At 41.5% G+C, this 27,646-nt stretch overlaps 1 protein-coding gene across 5 annotated transcripts in view; it reads right to left on the bottom strand.

The window, feature by feature from the left end:
• Positions 1–8,158: 8,158 nt before the first annotated feature.
• The window catches only part of plekhg5b (pleckstrin homology domain containing, family G (with RhoGef domain) member 5b), an 81,260-nt gene continuing 61,772 nt past the window's right edge, over positions 8,159–27,646 (bottom strand). For 4 of the 5 annotated variants that reach the window (XM_085144954.1, XM_085144953.1, XM_085144958.1 and 1 more), the window contains 13 exons: positions 16,495–16,686; positions 15,098–15,271; positions 13,896–13,991; positions 13,445–13,645; positions 12,886–12,996; positions 12,637–12,786; positions 12,370–12,507; positions 12,164–12,283; positions 11,856–11,988; positions 11,566–11,681; positions 11,258–11,415; positions 10,018–11,088; positions 8,159–9,764 (listed from right to left, as the gene is read on the bottom strand). In XM_085144954.1, the coding sequence (XP_085001080.1) occupies positions 9,755–9,764; positions 10,018–11,088; positions 11,258–11,415; positions 11,566–11,681; positions 11,856–11,988; positions 12,164–12,283; positions 12,370–12,507; positions 12,637–12,786; positions 12,886–12,996; positions 13,445–13,645; positions 13,896–13,991; positions 15,098–15,271; positions 16,495–16,686 (2,670 nt within the window). In that variant the 3' untranslated portion in view covers positions 8,159–9,754. Of the gene's footprint in view, positions 9,765–10,013; positions 11,089–11,257; positions 11,416–11,565; positions 11,682–11,855; positions 11,989–12,163; positions 12,284–12,369; positions 12,508–12,636; positions 12,787–12,885; positions 12,997–13,444; positions 13,646–13,895; positions 13,992–15,097; positions 15,272–16,494; positions 16,687–27,646 lie in introns of those variants that run through there. The other variant, XM_085144955.1, reaches the window with a different exon arrangement.

Below are 27,646 nucleotides of genomic sequence, written 5' to 3' on the forward strand. Positions count from 1 at the left end.
TGTAGTTACTGTCCCTCCATTTAGAAAGGCAGAGGCGTCACGGTGTAATTATTTTATGTGTAGTTGTTTTTCCCTGTGTAATAATATTCAACATTGCTATCAATACAGTTTTCCAAAAATGCCTCTCTGTGCAAAATGGGTTAAAAACATAAACAACTGTGGGATCCTGTTTGTCCCTGATTTGAACCGGGGGAACAAATCGTGGCAGAATCAGCCTGATGTTATTTGTGTCCCGCTGTAACTTTACTGTATAAAGAGTTAACATCTCCAAAATGTCAGGAGTAGTTAGTGATTATAAGAAGTGTTTGTGAACTAAAAATCAAGACTGTGGAATACTGTTTGTCCGTGATTTGAAGAGCCCAGTGCGTGTTCCCAAAGAAGGGAAAACCAATTCTGCAGGGGAGACCTAAGGACAGATATGCTTCACCATATCTTCTAGTCTTCGGCTTAGAATGAAGTTGGTTTGGAAACATATTCAGCGATGCTTCATCTCCTGCTTTGCATTTGTGTGGGCGCCTGTGCTAGCAGTGTCCAAGCGTTTTGGGTTTTTTTTTTCCCCTTTTCATACCCCCCCACCCCCCACCCCCTGCAATGGCTCTGCACCCCCCCCTAGGGGGCGGGCCCCACACTTTGGGAAGCTCTGCCCTAGCCTCTTGTGTCACTTAGTTTTGCCTTATTATCGTCTTATTTGTTGAAATTTTTGAAATGTAGAGTCTGTGAGCACAAGCAGAGATTTTTGCTTGAAAAGTAACTGTGGTCTCTTTTTCAAAGGCTTCTCTAATATTTAACGGTCGTGAAATATGTCAAACTTTTCTTCTCCTCTTCACTTAGCTGCTGTTTACAGTTTAAAGTTGTCATCAGGACAAACACTTCTAATTATACTTTGCTCCTCATTTTCTTTAAAAGCAAGAGAAGACAGAACAGATCCGGTAAATCTTTAAGTTTGGTATAGTAATCTGTCTTGATCTATTTTTATTTCAATGTTTTATTCTGTGTTTTATTTATTTATTATATGGGAGAAAGTCTTGCCAGCCTTGTGCTGAGGGCTGTGGTCATCCATCTGTTTTGCTCCAATAAACCCAAATTTCAGGGATACCTTCTTTAGATCTGTTCAGTTTTATTCATATAACATCACTTAACAGTAAATAAATCTTGTTCAAGTCACTTTATATGGAAGGATAAAGACCCTACAGTGTTAATGTAGGTCAAATGTTCACTTGGATTCACTGATGAAGTAAATGCAATTTGGTAATCAAAGGTGAGTTGACTATACAGTGGGGCAAAAAAGTATTTAGTCAGCCACCGATTGTGCAAGTTCCCCCACTTAAAATGATGACAGAGGTCAACAATTTGCACCAGAGGTACACTTCAACTGTGAGAGACAGAATGTGAAAAAAAAATCCATGAATTCACATGGTAGGATTTGTAAAGAATTTATTCGTAAATCAGGGTGGAAAATAAGTATTTGGTCAATAGCAAAAATACAACTCAATACTTTGTAACATAACCTTTGTTGGCAATAACAGAGGTCAAACGTTTACTATAGGTCTTTACCAGGTTTGCACACACAGTAGCTGGTATTTTGGCCCATTCCTCCATGCAGATCTTCTCAAGAGCAGTGATGTTTTGGGGCTGTCGCCGAGCAACACGGACTTTCAACTCCCGCCACAGATTTTCTATGGGGTTGAGGTCTGGAGACTGGCTAGGCCACTCCAGGACTTTCAAATGCTTCTTACGGAGCCACTCCTTTGTTGCCCGGGCGGTGTGTTTTGGATCATTGTCATGTTGGAAGACCCAGCCTCGTTTCATCTTCAAAGTTCTCACTGATGGAAGGAGGTTTTGGCTCAAAATCTCACGATACTTGGCCCCATTCATTCTGTCCTTAACACGGATCAGTCGTTCTGTCCCCTTGGCAGAAAAACAGCCCCATAGCATGATGTTTCCACCCCCATGCTTCACAGTAGGTATGGTGTTCTTGGGATGCAACTCAGTATTCTTCTTCCTCCAAACACGACGAGTTGAGTTTATACCAAAAAGTTCTACTTTGGTTTCATCTGACCACATGACATTCTCCCAATCCTCTGCTGTATCATCCATGTGCTCTCTGGCAAACTTCAGACGGGCCTGGACATGCACTGGCTTCAGCAGCGGAACACGTCTGGCACTGCGGGATTTGATTCCCTGCCGTTGTAGTGTGTTACTGATGGTGACCTTTGTTACTTTGGTCCCAGCTCTCTGCAGGTCATTCACCAGGTCCCCCCGTGTGGTTCTGGGATCTTTGCTCACCGTTCTCATGATCATTTTGACCCCACGGGATGAGATCTTGCGTGGAGCCCCAGATCGAGGGAGATTATCAGTGGTCTTGTATGTCTTCCATTTTCTGATGATTGCTCCCACAGTTGATTTTTTCACACCAAGCTGCTTGCCTATTGTAGATTCACTCTTCCCAGTCTGGTGCAGGTCTACAATTCTTTTCCTGGTGTCCTTCGAAAGCTCTTTGGTCTTGGCCATGGCGGAGTTTGGAGTCTGACTGGTTGAGGCTGTGGACAGGTGTCTTTTATACAGATGATGAGGTCAAACAGGTGCCATTCATACAGGTAACGAGTGGGGGACAGAAAAGCTTCTTACAGAAGACATTACAGGTCTGTGAGAGCCAGGGATTTTCCTTGTTTGAGGTGACCAAATACTTATTTTCCACCCTGATTTACGAATAAATTCTTTACAAATCCTACCATGTGAATTCATGGATTTTTTTTTTCACATTCTGTCTCTCACAGTTGAAGTGTACCTCTGGTGCAAATTACTGACCTCTGTCATCATTTTAAGTGGGGGAACTTGCACAATCGGTGGCTGACTAAATACTTTTTTGCCCCACTGTATATGTATACTCTGTCATGGTTGGACAAACAAGGATGCAAACCACAACTTGACTGTTTGGCTGAGACAAAATGACAACAAGGCAGTGATCATAGCTTAAATGTACTCAGGATATTGTTAAATATGCAAATATTGTTAATTATTGTTACATTTTCTGTCAGTCTTTGCCAGGTATCCTGTTTGAAGAAAACACTTTGGAGCCACTTGAATGCATGTTTATGAACATATTTGAATGTGGAGAAACTGATTTCAAGGAAGATAAAAATGCTAAAATTTTAAAGATTGCAAGTTACTTTGTTCATATATTGGCTGTTTGGTCATTTTATGATGAGATGGATTGTGTCATTATATTTAAGTATAGTTTTTGAGGTGATGAGAGTAAAAGGATATTTAAACTGTAATGTAGCAGCACTGTTATATCAGATTAATTTAATTTTAAATTCAAGAATTTTCAAGTAAATTATGTTTTAATGATATAGAAATGTGTGGTTAAGGATATAAAGAAGTATTTTAAATGAGTTACAGTGAAAAGAAGTGTCTGTAAATGGTAATATAAATAGAATTTTCCATTTTTCTATTAACAGACATTTGTTATTAAATAGAAAAATGGAGAATTCTACGGTGCACGGTGGCACGGTGGTTAGCACTGTTGCCGCACAGCAAGAAGGTCCTGAGTTCAATTCCAACATCAGGCCGGGGTCTTTCTGTGTGGAGTTTGCATGTTCTCCCCGTGTTTGCGTGGGTTCCCTCCGGGTACTCCGGCTTCCTCTCACCGTCCAAAGACATGCAGCTTGTGGGGATAGGTTAATTGGATAATCCAAATTGTCACTAGGTGTGAATGTGCGAGTGAATGTGAGTGTGAATGGTTGTCTGTCCCTGTGTGTTGGCCCTGCGACAGACTGGCGACCTGTCCAGGGTGTACCCTGCCTCTCGCTCTATGACTGCTGGGATAGGCTCCAGCGCCCCCCGCGACCCTGAAAAGGATAAGCGGAAGCGAATGGATGGATGGATGTTATTAAAGGTAGTGAAAATATACTGTAAAATCTACAGAATTTTCCATTTTACCATTTACAGAATAGTCGTGAAGTTTTTCTACAGATTTTTTTTACAGTGTAATATGATGTGCCACATGGACACATAGTAAGGGGAGTAAGCCAGAGCACTGTCAGGAGAAACCTGACATAAAAAAGAGAAACCATATTTTTTCGATATTGGCCTCTCTTCAATGACTCCCTGTTAAATCCAGAATGAATCCAATTTAAAATCCTTCTCACATACAGGATCTTGAATAATCATGCTAAAATTTCAGGTACTATAAGGTCCTCAAGATCTCACGAGAGCACTTTGCGCTGAGACTGCTGGTTCACTTGTGGCTCTTTGGATATTTGAAAGTACAATAGCAGGTCAGCTTTCAGCTTTCAGGCCTCTCTTCTGTGGAACCAGATTGGAGAGTCGCCTTTTCTCTTTTATTTTTTTTTTTAAGTTTAAAACTTTCCTTTTAAATAAAACTTATAATTGGGGCCGGATCAGGTGACCCTGAACCCTCTTGTAGTTACACCGCAATACCTAGGCTGTTGTGGTCTTCCCATGATGCACTGTTTCTTCCTCACTAACCTCTTTTCTGTTTTTGTGCGTTTATATAGCATCTTGTTATTATTAATCTCTGGCTGTCTTCCACAGTGCAGCTTTTGTCCTGTCTTCCTCACCCCCAACCGATTGTTTCCCCTTCATGAGCTTGGTTGTGCTCGCACTGTTGACAAACTAGTGGAGGAAAGTATTTTATGGTGAAAAATTCTATTAAACAATAGTTGAATTGTTTAATTATTTGTATTTGTAAGCATTTATAAAGTTAGTTTGTTAGATCATTGTTCCACAGAGTGGACCTCATGCAGCCCCTGTTTTATAGCAAGGAGTTTTACAAATAACATATGGACGTGCTTGTTGCTATTTGTCTACTTAATGCGGTTTCCAGGGCTCCGTGAGAGCAGAAAAGGACCAGATGTTCCTTTGCACCATCTGAAGGTCACCGGCATCAGTCTAGTGGCGTTGGTTGTGATCGAGGGCAGATGTTCCCAGGGTTATCCATTCCATATGGCTGCCACTCGTCCACTGGCCTTTTCACAGCACAGCGCTTGTAAACACGCTTCAGTTTGCTGTTCTCTTTTTTTCTGACCCTGTAAAACATGTCCTAAATCCAATCACCTAGTCCCTTTAGAGGGGATGATGTTGATGAATGGAAATGTGTAGTGGTAGTAGTGACCTATAAGCCCCTATTGAGATTACAGGCAGGCAAGCAGCCAGCCAGCCAGGCCTGGTCAGGCCACTGGGAAACGGCTAGAGCTTAAAGAGGGATTGTTTGGATAGACAATAGTGTCTACCTGGTTTTAATCCCCGCTCAGAAAGAGTACAGAGGATTGGCAGAGTTTAATAAATGAAAGTGCTCCTATAATCAGGATTTGCCAAAGTGCCCCTTTGTGTTAATCGGACATTTTTTACAGCATGGTTTTTGACATCTGCCACAGCAAGTGGTGTTAACCCTCTGCTGGCCCAGCTGTATGCAGCACATTTGCACCAGACTTCATGCAGAGAAAAGCAAAAAGGGAGAAGTAAGTAAAGTTACACCGTTTAGTGTTTATGCACATTTCTGTTCTGTTCTGTACTTTAAGAGATGGTACAGAAATGTTTCTTCATAGCATCTTTATTCAGCGATTGTTGTTAAAAAAGCCTTATGCAGGTGTGTTGCAACATCCCTTTTTTTTAACCTCATAACGTATTCATATTTTATAGTGTGTCATAATGTACTTTGCATATACTCTATAGGTTTTAGCCAGATTGCAGCCATCATGGCACAACCTCATTACTTACTTAGCAGAGGCTAATCGAACGGGGATGTGTAATTACTTCAGAGCTAAAATAGAAAGCTGCATTTTATTTAATTAAAGTTCAGCGCATCAGCAGTAAAGCATAATAAAATTGTTTTAAAATCAAGGATTACAACAGTAAATCCCAAAGGGCCAGATGTGAGAATGGGAGGGGCCGCTGCATTCTGGGACCAGATTAAACAGAAAATCCCACAGGGCCGCACTGTCTTTTTCCTGCAGCTTAGGGGCTTGTGTGGATTCAACATGCTGTAATCCACCGATTAGCTGATATAATCACCTGTAAATACACCTTGGCCGGGACGTTACTCTCGGCCATTAGGCTCTGGTCTAATGCTCCACATGTTCGTCGGACCGTTTGCTGTTGAGACGGGTCGGATTTCACCTCGTCTGAACTTTCTGGGAATTTGAAGCAGACGGTCGGCCCAGACAGACAGCTGTACTCACTGTGTGATCCAAATGAGTTCCCAGAAACTTAACTGGAAAATATAAATGCTCTTTGACTCCAAATTAAACCCAAACTAAGTAGAATATAAGTGGTTTGAAGCAGCATTGTAATTCTACTTTGTTTATTTGTCTATAAATTTTAAACTTTTTTACTCTTTACTCAAAGCACATTTCAACACTGCATGCTAATACTTGTAATTACAATAAATGTTAACATTTTACATTCAAAACTAGTTCAATATTTGTGCTTCGCCATTATATTTATGGGACTAAACCAAAGCTGAAGTTACAGGTGAAAAGGTAACGCTTACACAAACTTCAGAAAAAAGTAAATCACGCAGTAAATTTTGGCCTTGTGCTCTAATGGAGGTCGCTGGGCAGAAATGTCAGCACATGTTGGCAAGGCCAGAATAAGTCAAATAAACTTATTCTGGTTATGCAGCTGTCATAAAGATGTGTTTTTGTCACTATATGATTTTATGTAAAATACACATTTATGAAATATTTAAAACATGAACAAAATTGATGTAATCAACTCTAAAGCAACTACAGCTTTGGGATAAATGTATAAGAGTCCTTTCTTAAATGCATTACTGTAGAACAGGGGTAGGCAACTCCAGGCCTCAAGTGCTGGTGTCCTGCAGGTTTTAGACATCACCCTGTGTCAACACACCATGAATCAAATCATTAGTTCATTCCCAGGCCTCTGGAGAACTTCGGCTGTATCCCAATTAGGGTCTGCAGCCTTAAAGTACGCAGCCTTAACGGTCCTCAAGGGCCGCGTACTCAAAGACCGCTGAGGCCGGAAGTGCGAGGCTTGTGAAATGGGACGGTCTAGCCTCCGTCGCGCTGCCCAGGTTGCCTAGCAACCATGATACTAACAGCTGGAAACGTTTCATACAGCTTTGTTTGACAGAAATGAAGGAGAAAATCTTTTGTTCATTTGTTTCTACATGAGCTTTGATCATTCTCTGTAAGATTAAGGTCAGCTATTGAACGGCGTATATTTTAAAGTAAAGGCTTTAAAACCAAGTTAGTACAAACGTCACTAATGTCACATAACTTTGTCGACATGTGGCCAACAGTAATGTTTTAATGTTCTTCATTATTAAACATTTGCACATAAATAAGTGACATAATATTCAGTACTTACTTAAAGTTTACTCTTCGGCCTCCCCTCATCCACCGTTTTTTTTCGGCAAAATTATCCACACCCACCGCTGCGCTATGCATTCTGGGATATGTTGGGCCACGAAGTCTACACCGCCACGTCCTTAAAATTCAGGGAAATGAAGGACGCATTTGAGGGCCGCATTTCGAGCAGCCTTTGAATTGGGACAGCCTTCGTGGCATCACTGTGACGTAATCGGCCTTAAAATGCGGCCTTTAAGGCTGCAGACCCTGAATTGGGATACAGCCAATTTGAATCAGCTGTGTTGGATCAAGGACACATCTAAAACCTGCAGGACACCGGCACTCGAGGCCTGGAGTTGCCTACCCCTGCTGTAGAAGTACAAAATAGCGTGGCTGAATTTAACAGTGTGTTAAAAATAACTTGTCTCCAGAGATAATTTTACTCAGGTATTATAATTAATTAGCACTTCTATTTTTAAAAGTACTATCGTTTAAAAACATTTCAGAGTCAGATAACCTCTTAGTAAAGTACTTTTATATTTCTGTTATTTGCTTTGAACAGTATTATTGCAGTGTGCCTGCAGTGCAGTATTTTTTTGTAGTGTGTCGTTCCACTGTATATATTTAAGTTCTTACTTAATCTAAATACATCGTCTGCCACTGCTCTGCTGATCTTATATCAAATAAGTGAATTTGAAAAGTGAATCTAATGAATTGCCGCCACACATGGTCATGTCAGTCTGGTGTAATTTGCCCCTCAATGTTCTTTTGCCACCTGCTGTCTGTGCGCGGTTAAGAACACAAGAGACGGGAACAGTCTGACCAGTTCATGTTGTTTTAATGCCATGCCGTTCAGATTCAGCCTCTCTCCTCAAATCACTCCATTACATTGGATTAAACCATTAAAAAGAGGGATTGTATCTGTATTTGAGCCTCTGTTGAATTATTATTTTGTAAGACACTTTATAGTCATTACTGAAAAAGGAAACACATTATTTTGGTTCATAGCACATTAATGCCTGGCAAGGAAAAAAAAAAAAATTAAGACTAAATTGACCCAAAAAAGAAAAAGAAAGAAAGAAATCACAAAACACAGAAGCAAACAATATAAACAATATCTTATATATAAAACAAATGAGTCATAATAAATATTACATAAACACACAAAAAACTAAACACTTAACTTATTTGGTTTGGGCAACATTTTGAGTAAAGTCCGTAATTACTGATCTGAAAAGCCAAACATCAGTGTGAATGTTACGTTTGCTGTTTTTTTTTTTTCTTCCCCTTAAATCTCCCAGAGAACACCATTCATCTAAAATGAGAGTCACCACCCCAAACTTTTTATTTAGCCTCCTCTTTCTAGCAAGAAACACAATCACGTGTGCACTCCTTTTGTTTTTCCTATAAATCAGTTCCTGTGTGTGCTTGTAAGCCATCCAAGTCTTTATATAGTGCAGAAAATTCCACAAAACAGCTTTAGTCACCCATGTTCTGTCTATTTTTTTTTTAGGAAAATCTTCTCACTAGTTCAACCTATAATCAAATAAAGAAGAATCAAGTCTTTATGAGCTGATATGCGATTGGCTGCTTTGGACTTGCTTTGCCTTTTTGCCTTTTTATTTATTTAATTTTTTTTTTGCTGGGAATCTACCAGCTCTACAAGTCTTTGTGTTTGTAATAGAACGGGAGCAATTTTGGTTCAGTCAGGATTGGACTCATAAGTCAAATGCAGACATTCATTCACAGTCACACACAGATGTCTTTACAGCAAACACATACAAATAAAAACTCATTGTGACTGTAAATGTAAATTCACTCATTAGTGATTCTTCTACTTAACAAAGATAACTGTGCAATTTTTTTTTTACTTTTCTGAAGCAAACCAGGACTAGTACAAGTATCAGGAGCTCGTCTTAGGCGCCGTTTTCTTATTCAGCCACGTGTAGAGAAGATTTTCAAGATTTAGTGTTCCCTCTTTTCACCTCAGGAGAAGGGAGATGTGCAGGACTCAGCTCCGCCTTTTCTCCGGTGTGGAGTGCAGTAATGAGGTCTTAAGGCCTCCGCCGGGATGCCTCCTGTCTGTAGGGGCTCCTTACGTACTCCGCCCAAAGTCCAACTTAAGGTTCCAGCCCCCATTAATGCTACTTCCATTGCAAAGTGCAAGCAGTTAATATCTCTCTGCCCCTCCCTCCCATTTGAGTAATTTGGAAACCAACGCAACAGCAAAATCAAAAACACAAATGGATTGCTATTGTTGTGATGTTAAAAAAACGGGATAGTCATTGTCCAAAAAGCAACAGGAAGGGAGAGGGCAGGAAGAGAGCGAGTGCATTTGTGTGTTCAGTTCATCCTCATAAAATAGGGATTCTTCCTTGTAATGTCCATATGCCACCAGTCAGCATTTGGAAGAGCTGTTATACCTCCCTGGGGGGGAGAAAGGATAACATTAGTACACACATACCTTTCAGGAAAAGTGCCTAAAACAAAATTTAGGAGCATTTCCTTCTTTGAGATCAAAAACACTCCTGTATGTATAATAAATATGCAGCTGAAAATAGAAGGGCACAAGGAGCCTGGCTCTGTGAGACTATCAGTATCCACCCGCAATACATGTGTAACATTAAGTTTGTTCTCTAACTATCAGATTATTTCTTATATAATAGAAGTAACGACTTACGATGCTGTCAGTGTGGAGTTCAGGACAAGAGTGGTGCGTATCCTGTACAGCTGAGCCAGCGTCAGCTTCTTGTGTTGGCCTGGAGATTTTCTCTTTTTGGGCGATGCCTCCCCTGAGTCGCCGGCCGCTGCTGACTTGGCTTTCTTATCTAAGCAGGCAGAAGGAGTCACTTCCCCATCTGAGCTGTTGCTCTGAGAATCGTTATCCTCGCATTGTCCATCGGGCGCCCCGTGGCCGTGCCCGGCTTCCGCCCTCCTCAGGGTGGCGCTGAGTTTGTCAGAGGGCAAGCTAATGCTCAAGCGATCGTCAGACTGGTCGAGGTCAGTGGAAAATAACTCCTTGTTTTCCACTGACGAGTTGTGGTCCAGCTCGGACATGCTCTTACTGTGCGACAGCTTTGACGTGTCCGTGTCTCCGCACAGCGATTGGTCCTGCGTCTCAGAGCTGAGGGAGTGTGTGTGGGAGATGGGGTGGTTACCGTGAAAGTGTTGCAGGAGGTTGTCTTCGGAGCGGGATAGAGCCAGAGTGGACAACCCCAGAAGGCAATGGAGTCGGGGGTGTACATGAGGCCGCCGACGAGGTTTAGAGGACTGGACAACTGACACCTGAGACCCTAATGAAGCATCCTCCTCTTCTTCTTCTTCCTCTTCTTCATCCACTTCTTCTAATTCTGTCTCTTCGTGCTCTGGCTCCTGACTCTCCCTGTCTCCCTCTTCCTCCTCAGTCTCCTCGCCTTCACTTTGGCCAGGCTGTGGCTGCAGTTCTCTTAGGAGGGATTCAGGGGAGAGGGTACCGTAGGCGCTATCCATGGAAAGAGAGCGGCACTGGGGGTCCAGGTCCTCACTGTCTGGTCCTGTGCCCTGATTGTGCTCAGTGTAGATGGCGGGGTGGACTCTGAGTGGACTTGTCGACTTCTGACCCACAGACCTGTCAGAAAGGGAACCCACAGCGCTATCCAAGTCTTTTTTAGCGCTGTCCTGGAGGTTCATGTTGGAAGCAGGAATTTCTGAGTGCTCGCCGGGCTCATCGACATCCATCACTGATAGGGTCTCAGTGGAACCGTCTGATTGACTGAAAGGAGAGTTTTGGTTGAACGTTAGACTTAAAAAGCTCACCAGAAAGCGTGTAAGGAAAACATCAGAGACAATAATGGATCGCTTTAAGGAACAGTTTGAGATTTGTGTAGAGTTCTATTCGTCTTACAAAAGTGCAACAGATTTTATTCTTTACACTTCAGTACCTTGAGTTTTGCTGATCCTTGTGACTCAGCAAAGGGGAACTTGTAGTGGAGTTGCTGCTCTCATCTTCCTCCTCCTCCTCTTCTCCATCCCCCATACATCTCTTCTGACTGTCCTGCTGGCGGAGGAACTCCTCAGTGCGAAGCCTTTGGAGCTGGTTCTAAATTGAAAAGCACCATTTACATTAAATGTGTAAATGACTGTAAAAATTTGTACTTCTAAAGTAAAAATTAAAAAATCAAAACACATAAAAATCTCATATCTGGATGCTGTCCGATATTTTTTCTATAATAAAACATTGCTATCCTACCTGGACATTGCAGATTGCATCGATCCAACTTCGCCCCTGGGTGGCGCTGTTGGCTTGGAAAGTGTACGCTGCCACTGCACTCTTGAATTCATTGAGGTAGATGAGGATGAAAGAGCCTGTAGGAGACATAAAACGGGAAAAATTTAGTACTCTGTGGATTGAAAAGTCACCTATATAATTAAATAGTTAAATAGCTTCTCAAAAGGTGAGAATTTCCTGGATTTTCTGCTTTATTAAAACAAAAAATATATATATTATTCAGGAGTTAAAGTCAGTATTTGAGCACTCACCTGGGTCTTTGAGTTCCTTACAGATGACGTTGTGAATAAGGAGAGGCTGACGGATGATTTTGACTTTCTCCACTCTTTTCACCGGCTTAGTAATTAGCAGCAGGTCGGTGAACAGGAAACAATAGACCTCCATCTGTGGGGACAGTAAACTCATTTGAGTTCTGGTAACTCTTGTGATGTTTTACAGATCTGCAGTTCTTGTGAGATTTTACGTAACCGCAAAGGAAACATGAGAATCCACGTGTAATCTGAATATAAAGATAAGAGCTCATCGTGTGTTTCCGAGCAGTCGTGCGAGTCAGTCTTACCCTACTGTCTTTGCCCTCCTTCATCCTCAGCGCGCCCTCGAGATGCAGCTGTCGAGTCTCTTCCGGAGATACATCTCTCATGGGAGCCATGAGGTCAAAGTGGTTGTACTCCTTGAGGATCTGAGGGGGAAAAGATAAAGGCATGAAGCAGAGTTTGACATGAAGTCTAATTTTAGGGCACTGGGGTATTGTAAAGTGTTTCTTACCTTCTCCACTTCTTCGCTGCTCCCCTCTACAGCCTCATAGCAGTCTATACGGGCAGAGATGGTGGCGAGCTTCTGTTGTTCTTGACGCTGTCGCATCTGGGAGTCTACGCTGTTGATAAAGCCCTCTACTGTGGCAACCTTTAAGGATAAAACAATGACAAACGTACATTTGCATTCAGATCTCAGGCAGGGTGACAAGCAGTCAAAGCATATACTTTAGTGTAAAGGAGAAAAACAGCACTTTCTAAATGTTTTCCACGTTCTTACCATGCTGCTGACAATGTCACGGGTCGCTGGTTCATCTGTCTTCTTGAGAAGAATCTTCAGTAGGAGCGGGTATTTGGTCAGTCTCTGGTGAGGCTTTGCCAACATGTCGGCCAGCTTCAGACGGTTACACTGCTTTTTGGTCTCTGCCCACTGAATTGAGTCAGACAAAAGCAGGAAGTCAGGCATCAGGAATGAGGAGAATCTGCAGGAGTGCAACTGGGATTATCGTAATGGTAAGAGAAACCTTACCGTGACGTAGGTCCTGAAGAGCTCATTGTCCCTGAGAAGCGTGCGCATGTACTCCATGCAACCCTCCTCCTCCATGCAATAACGGATGTAGGGCTTGAACATGGTGCCAAACTGAACCCACACACAGAAACAAAGACATGCGTCATATTTACTTCTGTCATCGGGAAAACAAAGACGTACTAGCTGCTAATTCACGTTTCTTATCCTATTTATGCTTAAAAATTGGGAAACAGCAAAGTTTTATGTTTACTGGCATTAAAGAAAGTACCTTTAACCCAACTAATCAGGTGAATTGATAAAACACCTAAACCTTTATATGAGTCATAGTTACATAATCAGTCACACTTAAATATTGAACATGTAGTTACATGGTAATTACATTATTATTTAAATATAAAACCCTGGATTTTTTGACTTTGGAAAGATGCACTCAATGCTTTAAACTAAGATAAAGTTTCTATACTATTTAAATTAACTAGATGTCTTTCTTTTTTGTTGTCTGGGGGTGCATGCAGGGTTTGGATTCTCTTTTGTTGCATCTGTGGAGTCTGAAACTAACCGTTCTGAAACCATGGTGAAGGTCAGTGGGGTCGAGCAGAGCCCGGGCTTGCCTAGCCTTCTTCAGGGCAGGCAGCATGACCTGGGTCCAAAGGGAGGTGTGGAGGCGGACGATCTCCTGAATATTGCTGAACAACTTGGCGGGCTCCACCTCCGTCAGCAGGCCGCTCTCCTGCAGGTTCAGCAGCCCACACAGGAACAACTGCAAGAAGGGAGACATAAAAAGAGCGTAAGCCCTGAATATTACGACAGTGAACTGATGTAAGGCACTGCAGTTACATCTAAACTCCTTGTTTATCAGACAGCGATAAAGGCCCCGCACTTTGTCAATGTCTAATGAAAAAGAGCTTCATTGTACGTCTTATCTTTTACACTACATAACCCTCTTCATCTTACACAGTAGGCAATTTAGATATGCGTGAACAGACAACAAAAGCATTCTTTGCACTTACATCAGTGATGACTCTGAGTTTCTTTATGTAGGTAGCCTCTGTGTGCAGCAGCTCCCATATTGCTTCCTGCTGGTGGAACTGGCGTCTTGTCAGCGTCTGCGCACACACAAATTTTATTCATAAACATACACAATATTTATACGTTCCTCTCAACTGTTACGATATTAGCGTAAACTTCCTTTAGATTAGAGATTTTAATCGCAGCTCATTCCCATGTCAGAGTTTGGAGTACAACGATTATATCAGACATTTAACATAAATACTAAAACTCCCCAACAATATTTCCTCAGAAATTTTTTACATATACAAACAAGTAAGAAATGAAATGACTTAAAGGACAATTCCAAGAACTTTTAGTTATTAAACGAACAATTAACTAAATGTTGACTTTCAAAACAAATCAAGTTACTGATCGCTTAGAATAAGGATAAGTGGTACAACATGGTGTGAGCCTAACAAACCATTTCTTCGCTTTACTCTTTAATTAAACACATCTTTATTATTTCTGCATACTTCCTTATGATTTCATGCTATAATGTAAATTGTATCCATACGTCAGTCGCAACGGCAGTTGTGACGGTTGCTTATTGTCTTAAAAATTCCACAGGAAATCTGTCACGCAACGCGACAAAAACAACAGTTGTTTCCTTGTGATGTTCTCATATTTTTTCACCGTAACTCACATCACCAACAGTGTTGTGCTTCAGCAATGAAGACAGTAATGTGTTCGGTGTAACTAACCATCAGAGGTACATTTACAGTATGAAAGACAGTGTATGTGTTGAGCAATAACCGCTAGCCCTGCTGATTGATCGTGGACTCGTTAACTCGTTACCATGTGCAACGACTCTGTGACGGCATGAGATGTGCGGCACAGAAATTCAGTTCCTTGTGGTAACATAACAGCGAAGTGCATTATAACCAGTATTTCAGGAAAGGAAGCATCAGGTGTGTAAGAATGAGAACAATAGATATAAGGAAGTAGGAATTGTGCACACACCAGAAACCAGCATGCATGCAAGTAATGTCATGAATGAGAAAATTGTAATGCCAAACCATTCGTGGTTCAGCATCATACCACTGAAAGTTACAAATATCTGCATTGATTCTAGTAGAAAACTGATTTTTTTCCAGTATGTCTGCGTAAAAAACGAGAAGACAAAAGTGGGTGTGTTTGTGTGGTTTGCTTATCTGCACTGTACCTCTGAGTTGTCCAGTAGCGTTTGCCAGCTGTCCTCTAGGGATAGGTCGATCTCCTCCTCCCCCTCCCCCTCCCAGGAGTCCTGGTGGAAGGAGAGCTGCCGTGGCACCTTTGGCAATCCAAACATTGAGTAGGTCTGGAGTTTGCTCTGGAGCTGCTCCAGTCGATCCACCTCCTGCGATCAGATAAAAAACAATTTCAAAAACAGATGTGATTATTTTGAACAGAAACACGAAGAGACGCAAAAGTAACTGTCCATTTGTGCGACTGTTTATTGTTACATTCAAACTGTAAGTAGAGAGGGGTCTGTGTATTATAAGCATACACAATCCCGTCCTTGCTGGCGCCTAGGCCGCTATTCAGGTCTTTGTTCAAGCTGGCAGGCCTTATGTAGTTATGAAAATGAGCTCCGTGCATTGAGACCATCTTAACAATAGGAGACGGGGAGTGGGGTGAGTGCTACAAAACAGTGGAAAGAAACTGAGCGGGAGGATTGTGCTTCTTGAAAACAGTCAACAAAAAGTCAGAAATGTATGGGGGGAAAAAAAGATCCAAAGTTAGGACTTCTCTCAATGCAGCTCAATGTTGTTTAACCCTACAATATGGAGGATGCCAAAGGTCCAGACCCAGGTGCAGGATCTCTGGCCCTGAGGGGATTTAGGGGGAACAAATAAATTGAAAAGGGATGGGCCCAGCAATGACAGGTGACTGACAGAAACTGTCTCCATTTGACATCTGCCACTGTTAAGGATGTGACCACAGGGGATGAGATACAATGGAAGGCATGTTTGTGTGTGGGCGCGTGCCTGTCCTTCATTAGAATCAAAGTTGATTATCATTTTCAAAAACCTCTGATCCAGAAAGAGAACCTAAGCCTTTGCTTAGGTTAACCTTGCGATCTTCAACGAGAGCTGAAAGGCAGACGGCGTTCCTTTTAAACAGAGCCAGGTTTACGCCTTCCCTATTTCCCATTCCTTATGATAAACTTGTTTATCAGCCATGTGATAAAAAGTTAAAAGTAGCAAATTTCCAGAAAGGATGGTGTTTTAAAAATCAAGATAAGAGTGGATAAAACGGAGTGCTAACAGAAGGCTTTTCCTCTACCTACTCATTTCCAGAGCTGCTGGGTGGAAACAAGTGAGCCAACAAGTCAGGAGAACTTTGAAAGGAAATGACTTCACCAGGGCTCAAGGGGGATATGGCCTTCTGACCCCCTCCCATCGCTACTTGCTACCATTCTGTTTGTTTTTTTAATGTTTTCTTAATCTCAGACATCGTCTGGGCAACAAGCCTGCCTCCTACAGCCCTTTATAGCCAAAAGAAAGTGCAGCACTTTCACTCGGAACAGCAATTGCACTCGCTTCTGTGATCATGTGATCACAACCCCGTCGGCATTACCTTGCCAAAAGACCCCGCTCCAGCGTTGGAACTGAAGAAGCCACTGAAGCGGCTGGCAGCACGGTTCTTCCAGTTGTCGGGCCCAGCCCCTACAGCAGGTAGAGAGCCACCGATCTGTCCCAGAGCATCTGGGTTTGGGATATTCGCCTCACCCAGAAACTCTGTTATGTTCTTCCTCCGTCGGGCCTGACCCTGCGAGACAGAGAGAACAGACAAAAATCAGTTACATGATAGACCGTAATAGGAGGGAAAACAGAAAATGAAAGGGAAAAAAAAGATCCAATGAGTGAATGAGGGGAATTATAACTGTTTCCAGCCAGACGCATCGAAAGAGACAATGACGAAATGATAGGACAAACAGGAAATCTGAAAGGGGAATTCTGAGCCAGGGATGACATCAACAGGACCGTTAAAACTATCCAAATGCCTGGACACAAACAGGAGAGGGAAGGACTGCCACTTCCTCGCTGTGTATGTTCACGGCATCACAAGGAGCAGGCGGGAGGTTGTTCCAAAAGAACAGACGGCCGAGTCTGGCCATTGTTCCCTGTCCATTGTTTCCCTGTCAGCAGGCCCTGGCGTGCGCCCTCGCTCATGCAATCTCTGTACACTTTACGAGCAGCAGCAAAGCAAACAAACAGGGGCCACCTCAGTATCTGAGGAAGCAGTTGTTTTTGTCGTCGGAGTGTCAATGCTGAAGAATCTGCTGGTCAGGAGTCAGCAAGAGGCAGGACATCGACACCCCCCCACACACTTCAAACACAGCAAAAGGAACTCACATTCCTGGACACTGACACCATTTCTGAAACTCGCCGTCCATTCCAGTGAAATTCTTTTACTCATCACCCCCCCCAGAAACACAAACAAGCCTACACAAACACAATGTGTTAAAAACACCAAGCGGCTGCACTGATGGATATCACAGATGCACTTTCCAATTCTTCTGGTCCAAAACTGTCAAGACTCGTGAAATTTCACAAAATAGTAAACAGCCAGTTTTAATTCATCACAGCTTAAAGTTTACTATGACAAATAACTGACATATAATTTGAGGACTATCAAATTTTAAAATGTACCACAGATTAAAGCAAACTAAGACTTCACTTGACTTTTACTTTAGGGGAAACTGCAGGAACAAGAAGACTAGATAAAAAGCCTGGATTACTTGTAAAATGTAAACGGTTTTCAAGATAAAGTAATGATAATTTGCCTGTCACCATAAAACGTTTCTAGCATGTATATGTTACACAATGGAATGTAAACTGAAGCTAAAAAATGAAAATCTCTGGCTGAAATGTTACATTGTAAAGACTCATTTCAGGAGGGCCTTAATGGTACCACTTAACTACAATGAAGGTGCATAAGTGTCCTATACAGGGTTGCATAATAAGTAAGTAAATCTAAATTTTCAAGGGGCTTTTAGTCCTTTCATCGTTCAGGAGTTATTACCAAAGAGAGCAGTGACCTAACTGCAGAGTGACATCTTGGCTTTAAAACAAAAACTAAAGTGAAAGAGGGGAAAGGGACAAATTTGGAGGCGCTTTAGTTGAAAGGGAAACGAGCATGGAGCCATTTAGGGACTTTTTGTTGGTCCGACTGGTCAAGGACACAGGTGGTAGGAAGTGCCGAGTCCCCATGGTCAAACAGGGAAAATCTGAACCCTGTGCTCCTGAGAGCGCACGACTGGTCAAACTGAAACCTGATTCATTTGTCTGACTTTGCTGTACGAGGCAATCAAAGAAGAGGGTTTTATACATTTAAAGGAGGCTGTAGTAATGGCAAAGAAAAGCAGCTGAAGTATTTCTACATATCAGATGGCATACATGAAGGAAACTTTGGATCAGAAATGAACACCGTGAACAGTTTAAAAACCTGTTTTTGAGGAAACCACTTTCATAAAGCCTCAAGGCCAGGAAGTTGTAATTATAACCACCAAGGGATAAATGCCATCAGCAGTTTCCCACCATATTAACAGTGCTCACCATTGAAGCCAGCGGCATGTCAAAAGTAACAAAAACCATCCTAATCCTTCAATTGGATTCATGGATCGCAGCCCATTCTGGAGCCAGCTGCTGCTCTCTGTCAACCTCTCGCCTCCTCTCTTTCCACTTCCACTGTGACACACACATCCACGTCGTCCTCGCTGTTCAGTTCAGCCGATGCAAAGTCAGTCAAAGGAGTCGAGTGACGGCTACAACACTGCCGCGTTATTTCACCATCAGAACTTGAACTTCAATAAGTCTGCGAACGCCTATTCCGGCTGACAGGATCCGGGTTACCCGCCGCGTCCTGCAGAGTCCGATCGCAGCTTCTCTTTGAGCCGGGACGTATCTGTGTCCTGTCCTGCTGTTCCGACAGTCAGCGGTGAACCTACTCACTGAGGCGCTCAGCCTGTTTGCATTTCACACATGCACTGGCCAGAAGTCATAGCAACCAGGAGGATCCTGCCTCATTGTGTTGGGCAGGAAAGAGGAGGCACCAGAGGAGGCTGATCTGAATATTAGGAGGTGGAGCTTTTGCGGCAGCTTTCAGGGAGCTCCCTGGTTTGAACAAGCATCCTGGTACTTGTAGTGATGCCAAATGATCTTTAGTGTCAACAGGCTGCTCTGAAGTACAAATAAACTATCAACTCCCTGCTTGTGAATCAGGCACACTTTGGTTTTCTTCCCTCCCCCAAAGGATCCCCCCCCCCCCCAAAGGATCCCCCCCCCCCCCCGATTAGCCCTGCTTGTAGTGCAAGCAAATTGCAGTTTGGATACTTTGTTTTTTACTCTTATTTGGACGCAAAGCCATTATTCTTTGCCATGTTTAATTGCTGTTTTGCTTTAGAGATCCTTAAACAATGCCAGGCAACGGAGTCAAAACAAGGAAAGAAATTCCCCAATAATGACCAAAAGGGAAATCCCCTTTGTTTACTTGCTTGTTACAGCACATTCAAAATGCTGCGTATGCCAAGCAGATAAGCTCGAGCGGGCGCACAGCTTCTCAAGAAGAAAAGGCTCAAAACTTTCTAGATAAAGTAGATTAAAGAGAGAATTAAGTCCAGAGATTGTTGGGGTTGTGTGAGTTTACATTAGCTATTTTCTTGTCAGTATCTCAGGATATTTGGGCTCAAGATCAAACAAAAGTTGTAATTGGCACTTTGGCATACTGAATAAATCTAATCAGATTATTATAATATGCATAACAATAGATCTTGACTACAAGAACTATACAACAGTTGGTAACAACTCTAAACATTACAGTCAAAGAAATGCTTTCATTATATTTATCTTAGTAATTACACTGCCCATTAGTCCTTCTGTCAGACCAAATATTGATGAGTCACAATAATAAAACCAACTAACATAGGTCTTCTTGTTACAACGCCTGCAACACAATGTTTTTTCTGGATTACTTTAAATCCCGGTACACACAATGGTTTGATGACACTCCCCAACAAGCACAGCTACACACCCTACCATACTGCAAAACCTGGTGCTGGTTTGGTTCCCAAACTCTACAGACCCCAATCTGATCAGTCATCTGAGGAATTAACCTAAACAGGTCCTGTCAATGGAAGCCATAACCTGCTACCAATAGGACTCAAAGGATCCAATAGCACCATCCTGGTACCAGACAACACAGACATATTCTGTGATCCTATGTTTTGGTGGCATAATGAGGACCTGGTGGCAAACATTAAGCCGCCCAACTAATTATGTTTCCAAGCTTTACCTCGGGCCTACTGTGTAAACCTGACCTGAGCGGTCTCTGTTATAAAGCAACTCAATCTGGGAACAGACTTGTGCAGCAGGTCTAGTGGGGGCCAGTCAGGTTAATGATATCAAGCACCGAGCTTGCCCACACAGCCTTATCTTATCACTGTAGTTTGTTGCATCAACCTTGGCCTGTAAAGAAGAACAATCGTTAAATGGGAAGGGATTGTATTGAAGTAAGTGGTGACAAAGAGAAAAGTAGTGCCCCCCCCCCCCCCCCCCCCCCCATTACTCACTGTGCCCCTGCAACTACCTTTATGCAACTGATAACGACTTCCCTTGATCAGGAAAGTTGATTAACGATGGGAAAAAGCGTGCACACTGACCTTCCTCAAAGCTTGAATACACACCAGCTTAAGCAGTAAAACACACATAACGTGTGCTTAACCAGGAAATTAAAGCTGAGAGAAACTCCACGTTAGTCAACACACGCCACAGGTTAACCCAAAGCCCTTGAATTTGTTATGATCAAGGCCCGATGACAACCCCAAACGGCGGCACAAAAAGAAACCGAGGCTTAGAGCTTAAGGTGAGAGAAGGGAGTTAAAACCAAGTGAAAACAAGACTCCTGATACTTTACCCCAACCCAGCAATCCTCACAGCAAGTGCACTAAATTATTTTCTCAGTCGTGTTTCCAGAAGATCAAAGTATATGATTGCATTGGATAAATAAACTAACCATAACCATTTATGGTTGGTTTACTGTGACTAGAGATTGACAGTATTTGATTTACTTTATTATTTCATCTCTAAACAGAAAATATAAAATAGGATTTACTACTGAGAAATGTAAAGTCTTAACAACAGTTCAAAAACTAAACAGATTGAAAAAACACTTCAACTCAGTAGATTTAATGTACATGTGCCAAATATTTGCCATTTTTAAAAAGCAATCATTTGATTAAAAAAAATGACTCAATTATTTGTTCACTGCAGCTAAAAAACAAAAACATAATTTTTTAGACAAAGAAAAGCAGTAAAAAATACTCATATCTTCCGCTGCACTTTGACCAATCAACAGGCCTCTCACCTGACTCTCAGTTAATGTTGGTGTTGGTGGTTCAGGAATCTCCGTGTCCACATTCAGTAGGTCCCAGCTGCGCCAGGATGTAAGACGGACAAAACGAACCATTTTCCACAGGAAAAAAAAATAAAATAAAATAAATAAGACCCCCAATTTGGGGGGAAAAAAAAGGTCCCGAGTAATCAGAAAAGCAGAGGCACTTCCAGTAAATTTAGGAATTCATTTCCAGGAAAGCACAGTCCTGACAACAGTGCAAGCAGAGTGAAGCATCACACTTTCTTCTCTTGCATAAGTCTCACTCTGTCTGCCTAAGCCTTCAGGTACTGTGTACGGAAGACCAAAGGTCACACAATCACAATCACAAAGGTGTGTGTGTCTGCCCTGCAGAAATCTCCTCCTCCGAGCATTAGGGGAAGTCCTTTGTCTTTCCAGCACACGAACACGCCTCCTCACCCTTCTCAGGTTTTGGCACCTCCCACACTATATGGGGAATTCATAATGGACTCTTAACAGCTAACATAATTACTGCAATTCTACAAAAGACGTGACTCATTAAATGTATTCACACAGAAAAATGAGCTAGTGTCAGCAGCTAATAGATCTAATAGGTCCAGATACACCATTACTGGGACTTTTTACAAATAATCTTAAGAAGCCACAAATGCTAACGATTCGTCTGAAACGTATTGATAGCTAAAATAGCCAATTTCCACTGGAGAATGATTAAAGATTATTTTATTATCAGTAAATCTATCAATCGCTTCCTTGATTATTCACTTAACCAAATATCAGCTTCCTTATTGCGCACTAATAGGTCAAAAGGCAAAGCCATTGAAAAATCCTCAGATTAAAGGAACTTAAATTTTAATATATTTGGCTATCAAATAATTCATTATCCAGAGAGAAATTACAACTCAAATCTACAGTAAGATGTCTGTTTTTTAATAAGATATAAAGATATATAGTGATTAGTGATCTATTAGCTAGACCTGATGTCACGAATGAAATGGCACCGTGTGCACACAAGAGATCAAAGTCTGACATTCATACTTATCAGGTCAATCAGAGGCACTTCTCACCCTATTTTTTTTTTTCAAACAAAGGCCTTATGTTTCTGTTCAGTTCTTAAGATCAATCCAGCAGTAATGACCCTGTGTGACCGCTGCTGATTGAACCATTGTCATTCAGACTGATTTCTTTGTTAGATCAAAGCTGCCTAGTTTGCAAACTATCATACAGGTCAGACAGTGAGAGACGAGCCCTTGATGTGATAGTCTGAAACAAACAAAACACAAGAGCACCGCATTAACATCCACAGCCGTGTAACACGGGGACTGAAACACACTGTGTGACCTGATTTAAAAGGAAATAAATAAAGACAATTGCTCCTGTCAGTTTCTCTTGCATTTCAAAACAAACAAAAGCACACTGAGGGCACTGTATGAGTCGATTCCTGCAACACGAATACAGTAACAAAAAAAACACTCTAAAGGTGACTAAAATGTGTAAAAATAAAAGGAGACATTACTCCCAACTCTGTGTCATCAGCTGACAATTAGTCTGTGTACATTATCAAGTTTCTCAAGTCCTGAAGGCTTTTTTTGGCCTTTTCTTAGCTACAGCAATTCCAGAGTATTTTCCCAGCAACCCGTCTGTTATGAAACAACATTATCAACCGCGGCGGCATGGTGAATACCAGACTGTTACTCTTACAACCTTAAGACAAAGCTGGGAGTTTCTGTTCCTTTTAGAATTACTGTAACTACTAACTGTAAGTGAGCCAAACCTACGGCACAAGATTTCCTTTCTTTTTTTCCTTCTATCAGATAATAAAGCAACAAATCGTTACACTCGAGAGGCTACAAGCAATCTTCAAGAGTGGATATGAAACGTGAGGGTCGCCAGCACTATTATAATAAAAAATATCCTGTTTGAAATACACACTTAACAGATCAGATCGAGGTAATACTCTCCACACACTCGATATAAAACTGTCACAATATCTAAAGTCAGCAAACGCAACATGAGGCAGTGTAGTGGTTTACACGTTCGCCTAACAAGCCCTGGTTTGATCCCAGGAGGAGACGCAAATCCCTACAAACCAAAAATCTGACAAGTTAAACTACTCTCTGGGGCGAGCCCTTGTGAATAAGAGAGCTGCTTTTTCTTTAAACGTAAGATGAAGAAACTCGAAGCCTCTGATGATTAAAAACTGAGAACAGAAATGTAGTATGAGACAACGTGTGTCCAGCACATATAAGTATTAGTATTAATATTAATAAAATGAAGTATTTCAATGTGTTAATTACATTTCTTTCTGCAAATCTATGGTAGACATGCAATTTTTGTATGCCATGCACCATGCACAAAGGTAATCTTTGAAATCCAAACTAGGATGCTGGTTTATATTTTGGATCGCTGCATCAATCATTTTCTTTTCTTATTAATTAGTCATCAGGCTGTTATATGTTAAAGAATTATACAAAGAATTATAAAGCTCTAAAAACGTTGCTTTACACAGTTTTTTTTCAATAGTGTCAGCCTTGCAGACTATGATAATTGCAGCTGTGGCTGCGAGCACAGAAGCCCGACACATCAGCTGTTCAAATATTATGTTTATGGAGCTCAGCCACTCAGGAGAGAGTTAAAGGACGCATTGCCTTAAAGGGAGAGGAGATAAATCGACTTAAGACTGTGAATAAACTGAGCTGCACCAAAGCGCACTACACAATAAATCAGGATTATTTTGATCTGTGAATCATGCAAAACTACTCTAATAGAAGCTGGTAACAAAAACACATAGCTGGTCATGAGCATAACAGGTTCATCAAACATCAAGTTTCACCAAAGATATTTACAAAGAGAAGCTAAACGTGTCAAATCTTAAATGAAAAGTGCTCGGATGTGCGACTGGTACATAAATTTCACCAGAAGCTCAGTGCCAGCTTTTTCTCCAGGTTTTTCTTCTGTGTCACAAAAGGATTACCAAATGTTTTTCCTAACATGAGGGCAGAGTGCATTATGGGAGGCCAGAGCCCTAAAACACATATGGAGGATCCATTACCCAACACCAGCTCCCTTTGAAAGCTAACACAATCCAACTGCAAACTGTAAACCGAACCCCGACACTGGATTTGCGACCTCTTGATAAAAGAATAGTGTTTAAAGTTGAAAGATTTGTGAATTCTTTTATTCAGCCTGAATCACACCCAGTCAGAGGAGCAAGGCAAACTACCAGGTCAGCCGCTTCTGTGTTGTATTTACAGTTCTATGGCAACAAATGGACTTTATATTACAACGATGAGAACACTAATCAGACTTATTATCATCAATCATGTTTTTCTGACAGTGACAAGGTCCTGGAACATGGCTGCCTTATCTTTATGACAGCTGTAAAAGTGAAAGATCTCAGGTTCTGTTGTAGGGAAAAGGGAAAACAAGCTTGTGACTCTGACTTTGCATCTCAAAGCTTCTGTTTAACAGTGAGAGAAACATTTAAACATTTTAAGTTTTCTTTTTGCTCAATTTTGATCTCAATCTGGGCACTAACCCTTGGGATTAATAAGGCCACCTTACCAAATAAATGGAGAAGGGTCTCCAGCTTCCAGAGATTTGAACTTAATAAAATTATGTAACTACAGTTTATCAAAAAAAAAAAAAAAAAACCTTATAAACACAAATGAATTAGCTGGACCTCAGGTCTTCTGCAGGTCAGAAGGCACCCTTAATCAAAGGGGATGTGGTGCAAAAGGTACAAAGGGAGAAATAACTGGCAAATGGTGCAATTAAGTGCATTGCAGAGGTTGGTGACAGGGCTATATGGAAACTATCAGCAGGGCTGGATTGCATCTTTCAGAATCAGCGTCATAAAACAATCATTCTCGATCACGAAAGCTATTTCTAGCCTATCACAAAAGTGCCAGGAACCATAATATAGGAACCATAAACTGCCGTTCCACACTCAGATACGCATGCGTTGAACAGTTAGCGCCAAAACTGCTGTCACAGAGACACAAGGAGGCTCCTCAGTGCTCAAACAAAGTTCCAAGCTACAGCTGACATAAAATACGAGCCACTAACCAAAGTGAATCACAGGGTTTCTTCCCTTTCTTCTAAATCATTAAACTGGCTTCCCATTTCCAGAAAATAGAACCCGTGATGCCGTGTCAGAACTGTTAGGAAAGATGAGGAAATGCTGACCACTCTGTTGCATCATTGTGTTTTAGCATTTGGGAAATAAGGAAACCAGTTCATGCAAATCTGAAACCGATTTCTCAGCATTCCTGCTAAATATAAGATTTCAGTTTCTCAGCAGGCTGGCGTCAGCTTCGCCATATTGTTCCTCGAATGGCATCATTGTGGTTTTGCCAGGTCTAAAAATGTCCGAACAACAGCAGGTAATACATTTTTCTCAGAACTGTATATATTACAATTTTCAGCATCAGTGTTACCGTTACACGTGTGCAGGTGATACAGTGATAAACCCCCATATCAACACAACTAGATGGCCATCCACCTTCACCACCTTTCCTCTTTAGCCCACAGGTGGTGGCGCCCGTGATTTCTAAAAACCTCGGTCTATTTGACACCAGCTTGGACCCAGATAAGATGATCTTGTTTATACACGTTTTTTTCTCCGCATAGTGAAGTCTGAACTGTGAACTCTAGGTACACCAAGAATTTGTGTTCACTGACAATGCTTTTCAGATGTGCCTCTGAGGCCATGCAGGGATTTCCATTACCGACTCAGGTCTGTTTTTAATTTTAAAGTTCTGCCCAAGGGGCTGAAGGTCAGAGTCATTCAGGGTCAGTTTTCATTTTTGTCCCTCATGTGAAAGGTTTTCCTTTTGGTACCTATTATAAAATATAAATAAAGAAATTCCCATATAGTCATGCCGATTAAAAAACAAACAAACTTCAGACTCTAAACACTTTTTCCACTACTCAAGAGGAGTGTCTTAGCATTTTGAGATAAACTACTGTCTTCTGGTAGAGCTATGCACTTTACTGCCACCCTGAGGACTGCACTGGGGTTGTCACTCTCATTACTCTTTCAAATTCAGCGTAAATAAGGCCGACGAGCATGAGCCAGCACTGTGGGTACTGAAGCTCAGTAGTAAGACTCCTGTAAAGAACGCAAAATATTCCACTGTGCAACAGGTCAGACTGTATGACTAAAACTGGGTTACTGAGCAACCTCCAGTGTTTATTTCACAGCTTGATGACTCGTCTTCATGAATTACCTTCACAGATTACCCATAAAACGCTTTAACCAAGCCTCTACCCGTTCTGCTGCCCAAGGCAACAATGACATCTGCTCACAGCGCGTATACAAACACACACAATCAAACTCGACTCGACGTGTCGACTTGCCTCAGGGATGATTAGCAACCAGTGTTTGACGCAACTTAAATGACATCTGACAAAGCAAAGCTGACTGAACTACAAATGTAAACTACAGTACAAGTAGTGTGACAAATCTTACTACACTGGTTCAGGATATGGGGTTACTCTCAACCAGTACACAAAGACATGCTACTAGACTGGAAAGTGATGACCACATTATGGGAAAACTTGAATATCTGCTTATAACAAACAAGCAAACACGACAATACAAGTCACCACTCATACTATGTTGTTCAGAACATCAGTCAAAGCAATGTTATGGAGAGACTGCTTATAATAAGTTTTTTTTTCTAAATAGCATCATCTAGAAAATCTTATTTATAAAATCTTTTGAATTGTGTTATTTTCACTTTTAAGAGCAAATCAAGGCAGCGCAACCAGATACTGCAGATTACAGTTTCAGTCATACAGACATATACAGAAATATCTGATCAGCCAATCACATGGCAGCAACTCAATGCACAAAAACAAGTGCAAGTTCTCTGAAAATTCCTTGTTGATGCCCGAGGCCAGCAGGATGACCAAACTGAGCTGATCAAGTATTGAGAGTAAATCAAATAACCGCTCGTTACAAGAAAGGTAAGTAAGTAAAATTTATTTATATAGAGCTTTTCACAGATTAAAAAAAAACAAAAAAAACTTTAGAACACAGGAAATGGAAATTTAAAACAATATAACAGTAAATAAAACAGCAAATAAAACAATATAAAACAATAAAACTATAAAAACAGCATAAGAGGAAATTAATCAAATGCTTTTCTAAATAAAAAAGTCTTCAGCTGTTTTTTAAAAGAATCAATGGAGTCCATGCAGCGAAGAGACAGTGGGAGAGAATTCCACAACCGCTGTGCCGCAGTCTGAAAGGCTCGATCACCACGAGTTTTAAAACGAGTGCGCGGTACCACCAGCAGTCTCTGATCTAATGACCTTAAAGCCCGAGAAGATGAATGTGGTTTCAGCAGTT

Source organism: Neolamprologus multifasciatus, chromosome 20, assembly GCF_963576455.1.
Source record: "Neolamprologus multifasciatus chromosome 20, fNeoMul1.2, whole genome shotgun sequence".
In the NCBI taxonomy this organism is placed as follows: Eukaryota; Metazoa; Chordata; class Actinopteri; order Cichliformes; family Cichlidae; genus Neolamprologus; species Neolamprologus multifasciatus.